Source organism: Vidua macroura, chromosome 3 (genome assembly GCF_024509145.1).
Source record: "Vidua macroura isolate BioBank_ID:100142 chromosome 3, ASM2450914v1, whole genome shotgun sequence".
In the NCBI taxonomy this organism is placed as follows: Eukaryota; Metazoa; Chordata; class Aves; order Passeriformes; family Viduidae; genus Vidua; species Vidua macroura.
This window is the reverse complement of record NC_071573.1, coordinates 31935091-31947132: the sequence shown is the minus strand read 5'-3', so window position 1 is coordinate 31947132 and position 12042 is coordinate 31935091. Positions and strand designations below refer to the sequence as shown.

At 45.5% G+C, this 12042-nt stretch overlaps 2 protein-coding genes and 1 long non-coding RNA gene across 4 annotated transcripts in view; 2 read left to right on the top strand and 1 right to left on the bottom strand.

The window, feature by feature from the left end:
* The window catches only part of PARP1 (poly(ADP-ribose) polymerase 1), a 30928-nt gene extending 29268 nt beyond the window's left edge, over nt 1-1660 (top strand). The window contains exon 23 of the mRNA XM_053974280.1: nt 824-1660. Within this exon, the coding sequence (XP_053830255.1) occupies nt 824-905 (82 nt within the window). The 3' untranslated portion in view covers nt 906-1660. The remainder of the gene's footprint in view (nt 1-823) is intronic.
* Nucleotides 1661-4575: 2915 nt separating this feature from the next.
* LOC128805041 (uncharacterized) lies at nt 4576-7278 on the bottom strand. Of its 2 annotated transcripts, none has more exons than XR_008436249.1 (3): nt 7037-7278; nt 6795-6956; nt 4576-5156 (listed from the first exon to the last, which is right to left on the bottom strand). It is a non-coding gene; the product is annotated as an uncharacterized LOC128805041 (long non-coding RNA). The 2 variants fall into 2 exon arrangements; XR_008436250.1 differs by having other exon boundaries at nt 6795-6889.
* A 54-nt stretch (nt 7279-7332) lies between these two features.
* LIN9 (lin-9 DREAM MuvB core complex component) overlaps nt 7333-12042 on the top strand; it is a 38437-nt gene continuing 33727 nt past the window's right edge. Inside the window, exon 1 of the mRNA XM_053974429.1 lies at nt 7333-7411. Within this exon, the coding sequence (XP_053830404.1) occupies nt 7333-7411 (79 nt within the window). The remainder of the gene's footprint in view (nt 7412-12042) is intronic.

Genomic DNA, 12042 nt, shown 5'->3' with positions numbered 1-12042 from the left:
TCTTCACTGCCAGTGAAGCAGGTAACCCAGTAATGCAATCTTTGGGTTTGTAGAAATTGCCTTTGGCCTTGCTGAGCTGTTTTCCCCCTACAAGGAGTCTGGGCAACACAACTCATGGCAATACTGGTTTTATCTTGAGTTTTCTTGCATACACCATTGTCAGATGATGAGCTATAATACAGTTTATATTGGCTAGTTGAGGTAACATGATGTGTATTTATTTTGTTTTGCACTTTGGGATTAGAGGTAAGTTTGAGGCCTAAAGCATTGTGAAACAAATAGATGAGCTGGGACTGTCTCTGGAAAAATAAGAATGACGCTGGCAATCGTTGTAGAGCTCTTCTCTGTGATTCCAGTTTGGTTTTTTTAGTGGGAAATTAAGAAGGCATTAATGACTCTGTGCTGGAAGGTAGCAATAGAACTGCAATTACAATTGTAAATGCTGGGTCTGAATCTGTAGCTCTCATTTAAGCTATATGACTCTTCTACCTAGATATCAAGAGAGAGATGTGTTACTCTGACAAAAAATAATTTTCAGGAGCTACAGCCCCATATCTAAGTCAGTTCACCTGCCTGTCAGTCAGGATTCCTGCTGCACTGTTCTCCCCAGAACATAATTGCTTGTTCCTAACTATTGTATAAAACATTTTCAGATTCATAGAAAAGTCAGATTTAAAGCTTTGTGGTTTGAGCTCTTAGAATTGGTTAATCACCCAGGTATCTGTATGGTAACTTAAGTTCAAAGGTGACGTTCACTGTGTTTTGAGGTTTTTCTGTGTCATTAATATCAACTACTGTAATTATTCCTTAACATTCTTCCCAGATATATTGTGTATGATGTTGCTCAGGTAAATCTGAAGTACCTGTTGAAACTGAAATTCAACTATAAGACATCACTCTGGTGAACAGTATTTAGAAGCCCTGTTAGAGTTATACTGTAGTTACACTATAGCGTTGACTTCTGACATGCTTATGCATTGACTTCTCTTACCAAGATATCAAGAGCTAAACTGCAGAAGAAATTACTAAATCCTATTTAGTACAACACTTATTGAAAGTTTTATATAAAAAGTGTGGCAATACATGGGCCTGAATTCTGATGAGAAAAGTACCTGGTTTTGTTTTTTACCACTTCTGATCTGGTGCTTTAAGTGTTTCTTTTAATTGACCAAACTGACAAGAAAGAAAAAAGGAAATTATTCTGGTGTTCTTAGCCAAACAGAGCTGGGCAAGAGCAGGAGAAGGAACTTGAGCATGTTTGTGGTACTTGCTCTGTTAAGATTCCCCCTTGTTTAAGATACTCTTTTTCAGTTTTCACTTGACTAAATGATAAATGTGCATTTATTTTGAGGTAAAAAAATAAAAGCTAATTTCATACTAACAGTTTTATGTTTCAAAACTTCCAAATTGTTTTGGTTTTGAGTCATAATTTAAATGTATTTGGTAGAATGTTCTTAAACATGGTATCTCTCTCAAGGATCTAATGCCAAATACTGAAATCTGTAGTCATGTTTCCGGAAGTTATGGTGAAATTAAAATTTGGACTTTCCACTGAGACTTCATCTGTCAACAGCTGGTGTGGTAAACATGGAAAATGAGCTTGTGGCTGTTTGAATTTAGTATTAGCCCAAATAAACCTCCTTTAAATACCTACCTTCGACATGATCTAAGTTGGTTGTTGTAGACTCACATCCTAACAAAGCTGTAAGTTGAGTTTGGGCTCAAGCTTCATTCAGCAAGACCTGGAGTGAGGTCTGTTGCTACGCTGTTGGTGGTGTTGAAATCCCCGTCTCAAAAGAGCTATACAAACTGATAATTTCAATGTTTCATGACATTTGTTACTTCTCACTTTTAGTTATTGAGCAATATGGGAGCACTTTAACCATAAAGCAACATCAGATTATTCTCTTCAAAAATTACTGATTTCTCTGAGGCATTACAGAAAGTGATGGCTAATTCCCAAGAAGGGGACAGTTCAAGCTCATTATGACAGTTGTGACTTCAGTCTTTAGTAACCTGTGTTGGAACAGCAGATCTTTTTCCTAAAATGATGTCGTGTCCCAGGGCCTTTTGTAAAAAGAGTTAAACCGAAGTGATTGCTAATGGTGCAGGTCTTCCTAGGACTCCTGAATGAGAAGAGAATGAAGACTGATAGATGAAAAATAAAGCTGTTTCAGGGAGAGAAGGAAATGTAGAAGTACTGGGTAAGTTGTATGGCTCGTAGACAGCTGAACAGAAAAAATTGATTGAGGTTGGTGATTATGGATTCTGAGAGGAAGTGAGGAGAGTAGCCTGTCTTATGCCTCTTAAGTAGCTTAACCAGTGGCTAATCATTGTTTTGCTTCCAAAAATCCCTTTTGGTAAGTCACTTAAGTATGATGTTGTCAGTCTCTGAAAGAGAACATGAGAACTTCTTCAATTTAGTTAAAAGATAGATAATTTTTCCCCCTCTAAAAAAGCAGTTTACAGTTCAGTTTGGGACCAGGAGTTGAAGGCAGCACAAGCAAGTGCATCCCAAGCTGTCCCTAACCTCACAAATACAGCAGGAAAAGCTACAGGCCTTTCTGAAGAGGCAGCAGATGCCCTTTGGGGACTGTGGGAGAGCCCTGTCACCATCCTGTAGTGAAATCTGATGTCAGTCCAGGTGCTGCTTCTGCTGCCAGCTTGTCCGAGCAGAGCAGATGCGCTCTCCTGGGGGTGGGCGCTGGTGCCACTGGACCCAGCGGATGAACAGCCTCTCCCCGGGGCCAGGCTGGGAGGAGCAGCATGTGCCAGTCACTGAAAGCACTGCTTTGGCAGTAGGAGCACAGAGCAGAGCTGTATGAATAGGCAGCCCCATTTCTGTCAAAAGCACTTGAAAGGAACGGCTTTTCAAGACATTAAGTCCCATGACATCCTGTGCTTTTTCAGGGGAGACATGTTGAGAAGTGGCTTCTGATCTAAATGTTAGACTACCAAAAGCAGCAATTTATAAATATTTAACCATTTTGTCTTTATTTGGCATGGCTGCAGGCTCTCTTGTACAATGGCTCACAGACATTAAGATAGTCCTTGCAGTTAATTGAAGGAAGCCAGCCTAGGCTTACTGATTGGCAGTCAGTGTAAATTCTTTGTGACTTGCTTGTGTTCATGCAGGGAAAAAATGTCTGAGAAAAAAAATTCAAGCATAAGTTGCCCATCCTGGTACTTTAGCCATAAAACAATGACATTCAGCCCCTGCCTCCCTTCAGTTTCTAATCAGCAGAAAGTGGGGGGGAAATCCCCAAACAAATAATTTCTATATGAAAAAGACCTCTGGACACATGAAACTTTGTCAATGCCATAAATAATTGTACTCCTGTTCTTAAATGAGGCCTGCAGTGTTTGTAACTACTGAGGTCTCTGCTTCAGCTTGCTTTCTGGGAAACTGTTACAGACCTCACTCTGTGAATTCTGGGGACATAATGATGTAATTGTCTGCTGAAGTGTTATTGCAGCCAATTTATATCCCACTTAGTGTTTTGCCTGAAATGCTTTTATGTATGTGTTGAGGCCCCTAACTTAGTCCATTATACTCACACTCCTGTTATGCCCATAAAAATAGTTTCCACTGTTGTGGAGTACATGTATCTGAACAAGAGCTTGTGTGTGCTTTAACTTTAAAATTAATGCCAGACTGCTTCTCCAGAAATGGTCATTTTGGAGATGAAGTGGCACCTGTCAGAAGAAATGCAGATGTAGGTCCCAGCCAAGATGAGTTGCTGTGATGATTTGAATTTGTTCTAGTGTGAAGTTAGCATGTGGGTCTGTTGTGGGCATTGCAGATCACTTCCACAGAAGTGAGATACACAGGGACAGGCAAGGAGAGAAGAAGGAATGACTTCCTAACAACTCAAAGGGGAAACTACTACACCCCCTCATTAAAGAGTCTAATTTCATAATGTGATTAATGCAGCAGGACTCAGACTTCACAAGAAGGTACTTCAGTGACTAAAGAGCGCTCTCTTCTGCCAGCTGTCTGTGCTTTTCTTCCTACTGCCAGGGCCTGCCTAGGGGAGAAGAGAAAATGACAGCATAGCTGTCCCCTGGCCGCAGCACTACCTGCTCTCTGCTGACAGGACTCTGAATGCATTGGTCAGTAGGTGGTGTAACCCATGTCTTACTATCATCTGCAGCAACTGAGGAGCAATGGGAGCGTGGCAGTGCTCTCTGCAGCATTTCAGCACACACCATTAGGAGCAGTTGCCTAACGTGACCCTGGCGAGAGCAAATGGCAGCAGTGCAGCCATTTAGAGACCTCCCTCCAGCTATGCCACGCAGGTGAGTCAGCAGCACCTAAGGCAGGTTGTTGGCAGCAAGAACATGTTTTCAGTCACCCTGCCTGTCAGAAGAGTTGTGTCATTTCCACATCACCCAAGTGCAAACTGCACGTTTGCCAGCATGGTAAAAGGATGCACTGAAAACATTGTGTGTCTGTGTGCACGCTGACCAATGGCCCTGGCTGGGGCTTTGTAAATGGGGTCGCATTTGTGTGACTTGGAAACAGCGAGCACAGGACAAATGAAAAACCAGAACACGGAGATACTGCAGCGTTCATTAAAGGCCGAGATGTAAAAGGTTCTTTATCCAGGAATCATAATACAGTGTTGATTGTTACCCTTTCAACATAGTAGATGGTAATGGCTTCTGTTAAATATTTTCCAAGTGCAGCTGTTGGAATGAAATGAAGGAATAATCATCACTGTGCTGTTGGGAGCTGAAGTCTACCTCCACACCTGTTAATTTGTGAGATGATTGGCAGGAGATGTTTGGCGAGGGGGAAAATCTCACGTTTATCATCTAGTTTTGTTGCAGTCTACAAAGACGCCCTGAAAGGCACTGGATTTGTTTCCTTTTTCTTTTTTCCCTTGTAGAAATTCACACTCTTGAGGACTGTTGCGAAATGTTATTGTGGTGTAGAACACTTTTCACCCCTCCCATGCAAAGCCCTTGCTCAGGGAAAGCTGCAGCATCGGGGTGGCTCTGGGCAACCCTGGCAGCCACACCTGATTACAAGGTTTACAAAGCACAGCAGTAAAAACTTCGCTAGTGATCGGTGTCTTCTGTCAGCTGTGGAAGTCTCCGTGTCGCCAGTCTGAGCTGAGCATTACCATGCCCTTGGAGCAAGGGGAGCACAGCTGAAATACAGAGAAATATTGGTGTCATTAACATGTTGTTTAACTGAGCCTGGAAGGTCTGGTCCACGTCAGGCGTTTTGGGTGGTGGAACTGTTTTATTAAAAGGGGAAAATTGTGCAGGATTTAATGTTCAGGGGAGGGGGGTTGGTGTTTGATGTAGCACAGATTACTATTTAGTCGTATTTTGTTACTAGTTTCTGTAGTGTTGTGCCTACAGTGCTTTGCAACTGTCTACTGTAGCAGCTTTCTTTGGAGCTGTGCAGTATGGAAAGCTCTGACTGAAGTGTCTTAGGCCCTTTGGGGGCTAAGGGGAGGGAAAGCTGTTTAAACAACCTTTCAGAATGACCTGAAAAGGGGGCTGGAAATGCAAGCTAGGCTTTGTATTTTCTTTTTCCTCTTTTTTTTTTTTTTTTTTTTTCTTTTTTTAGCTCTGCTACAATGTACATAGAAAGCCCTGGGGGAAATTTCTAAAGCATTTCACTCAGTTTGTTTCTTCACTTAAAAACTGGCTTTTTTCCTTCCCCTTGAGCACAAGGGCAGCATTGATTTTATATATTTGTGTGTTAAAATTGTTTAATAACATGACCTATATCCTGGCCCTCTCAACCTGCTAGAGTGCCTAGTCATCTGACTTCATTAGCAAATTAAGAACACAAATTAAACTCTATTCCATGTCCCAAGATAGACATTTTCTGTATTGTGTAGAATCTTTGGTTTCACCTAGGTGCTTTCAAAGAGCTGCATACAACCAGGAATAGCATCTATTTTGTATTACACCACTGTGCTCTTGACAATGTTTAACATGTGACAAAGACTTAGCCTTTACTAAGATAGACTGTTTATTTATTTAGAGGCTCAATTTGCATTTTCATATTTATTTTTATATCTTAAAAAAAAAGAATTTTGGTTGGTATAATAGCAGTAGACACCGTTATCAAAGCCAAACCTATGTAGAGAGTCTGGTCCATGAGCAATTAAGGTGCTTGTGGTTCATGATGCTATTTCCATGCTTGTATTCCTTGATGCAGAAGCTTTAGAATTCACTGTGATGCAGAGATCTAAGAAAACTACACAAAAAAACCCCACTGCTGTTGCTTGAAGAAAGCTATCAGGGGTGAGATGGTGGAGGACAGGCCAAGACAAGGAGCTTGTTAGGCAACAGCAACCCACTTCTGGGGTTTCTTGGCTTTCCCTGGCACCGGGTGAGAACAAGTGAGACCTTGACCTTCAGGCCTTGGGCTCGGTGAGCATTTCAGCCGGCTTTTGGGCGGGGTGCCACAGGCTGTGACAGCAGGGCCAGGGCTGGCTGGGCCGGGACTGTTGTGATCCCTTACTCCTGCAGCCTCACCTCTGCAGTTGTTTATGAAAAGCGACAAGGAAAACGGGCACAGTTTAGCCAAAAGTTATTACTCAGTGAAGGAGGACGGGCATAACGTAATGGGGTTGTTAAAGACTCAAATCACCCTTTGGTGATTTGGGGTGACCCTTTGTGACAGCCAATACCTCCCCGCCCTTTCCCCCCATCCTGAACTGCCAATCACCCAGTCCCCCTCATCCCGCATCGTAAGAACGACAGGGAACTGCTGGAGTGAGTTTAGAGGAGGACCATGGTGATGGTAAGAGGACTGGAGCACCTACCCTATGACAACATGCTGAGAAAGCTGGGGCTCTTCAGGCCTGGAGAAGTTTGCGTGAAGACCTCATGGAAACCTTCCTGTATCTGAAGGGGAGCTCTAAGGAAGCCAGACAGGGACTGTAAGGAACTGTAGTAGTGACAGGACAACGACTAATGGGTACAAACTGAAAGAGGGGGAAAATTAGGTTAGGTATTAGGAAAGAAGTCTCTACTGGGAGCGTGGTGAGACAATGGAACAGGTTACCGAGAGCAGCTCTCGCTAGCCCAGGCCTGGAGGCGTTCAAAGCCAGTTTGGATGGGGCTCTGAGCAACCTGGAAGGCGCCCTGGCCAGTGGCAGGGAATTGGAAGTACTCCTTAGTGATGGTGGTGTGGTCCCGCCAGGCTCCGGGACGGCGCTGTTCCCTTTCCGCCCTGCCGAGCCCGCTCCTGCCGCGGGAGCGGCGCGCGGGCCCCGCCGCCCGGCCCCTCACGGCCCGAGGGCGGAGGCCCCGCCCCGCGCGCGCGCCCGCCGCGCGCCCGGCCCCGTCTCCTCCCCCAGAATGCCCCGCGCCAGCCAGCCTTTGAAAAAGCGGCGCGGCTCGTTCAAGATGGCGGAGCTGGATCAGCTGCCTGACGAGAGTGAGTAGGGACCGGTGCCCCCGCTCCCGCCGCCCCCTCGTCCCGGCGGGACACCCGCGCCGCGTCCTGCCGCCCGCCCGCCTCCCTTCTTCGCTCCCTCCCTCCCGTCGCGGGCGCTGTGCGGGGCCGAAGCCCGAGCCTCCTCCCTGGCAACCGGGCCGGCCCGGCCCCCCCCCCCACCCCCCCGCCGCCGCCGCCGCCGCCCCTCCCGAGCGAGGCCCCGGCCCGAGCGGCGGGCGGGGAGCTCCGTCCCGAGGGTGCGACCCCCGCTGCCCTCGGGGGTGCCGGGGCTGGGCCCCCCGCCTCGCCCGGGCGGCACCTGCCGGGCAGGCGGGGCGGGAAGCGGGAGCCGGGCGGGGCGCAGTGACAGCCCGCCCTGCCCGCGGGGGTCGGGGCAGTGCGGGGGAAGGAGCGTCCTGTCCCGGGGAAGGGTGAGCTGCCCGGCGCTCCGGACCTGGCTGTCGCCCCTAGGGGCCAGAAGGGCTTGTGTATTCGTAGCCTGTGCCGTGCACGGTGCGAGCAGCTCCGCAGGGTTGGGGGTGAGGGCATGCACACACTGTGTCTAGGGGCACTGATGAATGTGCAGGGAACAGCTCAGAGACCTTGTGTTGTGTGTCAGAAGCAGAAACCTGGCTGTACTGGAAGACAGCGTGTAAACATGTGTTTTCATGCCTTCAGTTGTGTATATCTGTGTCCAATTCTGGGCCCCTCACTGCTAGAAGGACATGGAAGTGCTGGAGAGAGTCCAGAGAAGGGGAATGGAGCTGGGGAAGGGTCTGGAGCATGAATCTCATGAGGAGCAGCTGAGGGGGCTGCGGGTGTTTAGCCTGGAGAACAGGAGGCTCAGGAGTGACCTTATCGCTCTCTACAACTCCTGAAAGGAGAGTGTAGCCGGGTGGGGATTGGCCTCTTCTCCCAGGCAACAAACGAGAGGGCATAATGTCAAGCTTCAGCAGGGGAAGTTTAGATTGAACGTTAGGGGGAATTTCTTCACTGAAAGGGTGATTGGATATTGGAATGGGCTGCCCAGGGAGGTGGTGGAGTCATTGTCTAAGGAGGTGTTTAAGGAAAGACTGGATGTGTCAATTAGTGCTGTGGTCTAGTTGACATGATGGTGTTTGGTTAAAAGCTGGACTCCATGGTCTCAGAGGTCTTTTTTAACCTCATTGATTCTGTGATCTCCATAGGGTTTGCATGGATGTTGTTTTGAAAGAGCACAAGGATTTGATAAAAACGTAGCGTAGCTAAAAACCAGACATGTGTTGCTGTATGTGTGGATTCATGCACAAAGTACTTGAGTGTTACAGAAAAGGAAATTATTCAATGTAAAATGGGTCTAGCTGCCATCTTGATATGTCCTCTTACAAACTGTGAACTGCCAAGCTAAAACTAGGCCATTTACTAGTTTCAATAGATGTGCACAGAACAGGGCAGACATCTTTTGGTGACACTGTTTTGTTCAGCACCACACAAGTTCATCAAGTTACCAATTCCTTCCATATCCTAAGAATCTCAGAGAGAGGTGACTCAGAGTGGAAATGTTGCTTCTGGCTGCTCCATGTGAGTCTTTGTTACAGCTCCAACAACTGTCAGGAGAAAAATTGGTTAATGTGCCCACATGGCCGGTGTCATTGTGTTAACTGAACAGATTTATGGAGGATCATCATAAATTATGGATAGAGCTGACATTCTCAACTTAGCACAGCTCAGTCATGGATGCTGTGCTGCATTTAGAGACTGATTAATACAAGTCATGGGCCACTTGATATGACTGTAATTAATAATTAGCTGTGGTTTATTGCTTATTAAATGAACTTTCCCTGTTCACTAGAATGGGCAATGTTTAAGTTACTGTTCCTCCATTTGCCTTGCCCATTTTCCAGAGAAAGCACTGTGTGTTTGAAGAAGTTAATGTAAGGATGAAAAATAACTTCTCTGTCACTTTTATATTGCCTGCAGTGACATCAGGAAGGTTTGACAGATCTGTCACTTCACCTGTAGCAGATACCATAGTAGAGTGTGTGACTCAGTTTCCCTTAGGACTGGGCTATGCTGGTGACCCTTGCCAGCTGCATCGGTGTTACAGTCTCTGCTTGGCAGGTGAAGCAGACACTGTGTAGTTGTAAAGGCAGTAAACTTCTGCTGTGCTTTGACCTTAAGGTTTGTATTTACCTACATTTGGTGCAAGTCAGGGGTGTTTTCCATCAGACAGGGGGGTTCATGTTTTCTGTAGCACTGCTGAACTGCTGGAATTGTGAAAGTTTCAAGGAGTGGCTGCATTGTGCTTCCATTCCTATGCTCTCCAGTTTTGGTGATCTGGATGTTTTCAAATTACACTAGTTACTGCAACACATAGTTCTTTCATTTCCAGTCCTGTACTTAAAATTAAGATGTAAACTTAGTCCTGGCTAATTTAGCACTGACTTCATGCAGCTCTCAGTCTGCAGCTTAACGTATAAAGGATTATAACAGTAAGTATTGCAAAATTGGTTTTTGGAATATTCTTATGTATAAAAAGAAGTTCCAAAAAAAGTTGGAATAGTTCATTGCTAAGAGCCTTTGAGATTTATGCATCACCCCTGTGAATTTTCTCCAACATAGTTTATAGTAAAGTAGGAGACCATAGCTGAGCTTTCACATAAAAATAATTACCAGTAAACACAGCATACTTGGTGACAAGAAAACTGATAATTCGCTGTATGGTAAGAACCACACAGTTTTACTTTCAGATTGGATGTCTGATGAAGTGGAATTCGTCCCAGAGTATTCTAATAGCACCTACTTGCCCTCTGGCAGGTTCTGTAATGCAGCTGGGCAGTGACTGTTCTTTAACCCAGGAGTGAGATAAATGTAATGCACCCAGTTGTCTCTCATGAAATGTACTTGTTTTATCTGCTAAAGTTGCTATTCTGTTCTTCTCTAAAGCTGCTATTCTGTCCATATAAAACAGTGAGAGGCTTCATGTTGACAGCCTGAAATGGTGCCGAAGTTTACATGGATTTCTTGTAGTTTGAGGCCTTTCCTGTGCTGCCAGGGGAGAGCCATGCAGTAATTTGGGATGCAGGTGAAGAAAGAACAAATCTGTGGCAAATCCTCTAGCTGAAAAAGTCTAGGATATTAAAGGTCCCAATTGCAGAAATACTTCAAATACTAATAATTTGATTTATATTTTGAAGACAAAAAATTGTTTCTGCAGGCTGTTGGGTCGGTGCCCAATGAGTGACTAATTTTAGTCAATGCCATTTTTTTCCTTCTTATCTCCTGGTAACTTTGCAGTGGAGGTAAATGGTGGGCAGCCTTGGTGCTGCAGACCAGATGGCTTTTTCTCTGTGTCTCAGAAGAGGGAATCAGTGGATTGTATTGGAGTATACATAATGCTGCCCTGTCTCCTGCTACTGGTAATAGCAATCTGATTTGTGGGCTGCATGGTTCTAAAGCTTGTGCAGTGAAGCTGAGGGGAAGCTCTGATGTGAAATGAACTTTCTGCTGAGGTGAGACTCTGCTAAAACAGACAGCACGTGCAGATGTGACTAAAGATTGTCCTGGTCCCGCCGGAGGCAGAGCTTTGCCAAGACCAGCACAGGCAAAGCCACCTCTTGGTGCATCCTTTGGTACAAGCTGGTCTGAGGGAGGAGGATGCTGCCATCTGCTCTGTAGAAGGGAGAGGGAGGTGCCATTTCTAACAGGAGGCTGCTAACTCAGGGATCAGGGGCATGGGGCTGTGCCAGCAGCGAAACACCGGAGTGCAGCATTCCTGTGGGCAAACTCCAACCAGCAGCAGGAGAATCGGAGAAAAAATGCAGATTCCAGGGGTGGTGGGGGTCACGGTTCAACTTTTACAAAATCTGAAGTCAGTGTTTTGCCAAATACCATGTATTGGTAGGCATAGGGCCTTAGGACAGGCAGAAGGGAATCAGGATAAGGATCTTTCTGCATGGTTTTTTATCACATGGGGGGAGGCTGCAGCATAAGGGCGGCACTTCAAGCATAAATTGTTGTCTTTACCCCCAGCATGACCTTTTGCTGTGGTTCATGGGTCCTCTGCTCTGCTGCTTTCCTAGAGAGCTGCAGGAGGTTGTGGCACTTCCATTTTTCAGCCCCAACGGACTGTGAGCCCAGCACTGCTGTGGCCTGGATGTTTGAGACAAAGAAAAACCAACAGAACTGTGTGAGATTGCAGTATTTGGGAGAAGCCTCAAGGTTAGCTTTGTGGCTGCTATACAGTACTCACAACTAATAGTTTTTGGGATTATTTGTGCTGCCTACCTTTAAAATTGTATGTTACCATGGTATCCGTGTATTGTCCATTATGAGAACGCAATTTCAAAAAGAGGGTTTTGTTATTGTAGTTATTGTCTACAGAAGTCCTGTAGAAGGGTTCACATGGCTGGAAAACCTACTTTCATCCAGTAGTTAAAGTAGGATTTGGAAATATACATATGTCAATTTATTGGTGGGCTCATAACAGGAGGAAAATACTGACTCATGCTTGAAGTGAAAAGTTAGTGTTTATTTATTTATTTATCTCTTCAATGAACCCAAGGTTTGGGGGAAGCCTTAAAACATCCCCAAAGCCACTTCTCCCTCTGATGTGTGTTTTTTACTTTCAGAGTTTTTCTGAATAAGCTTTC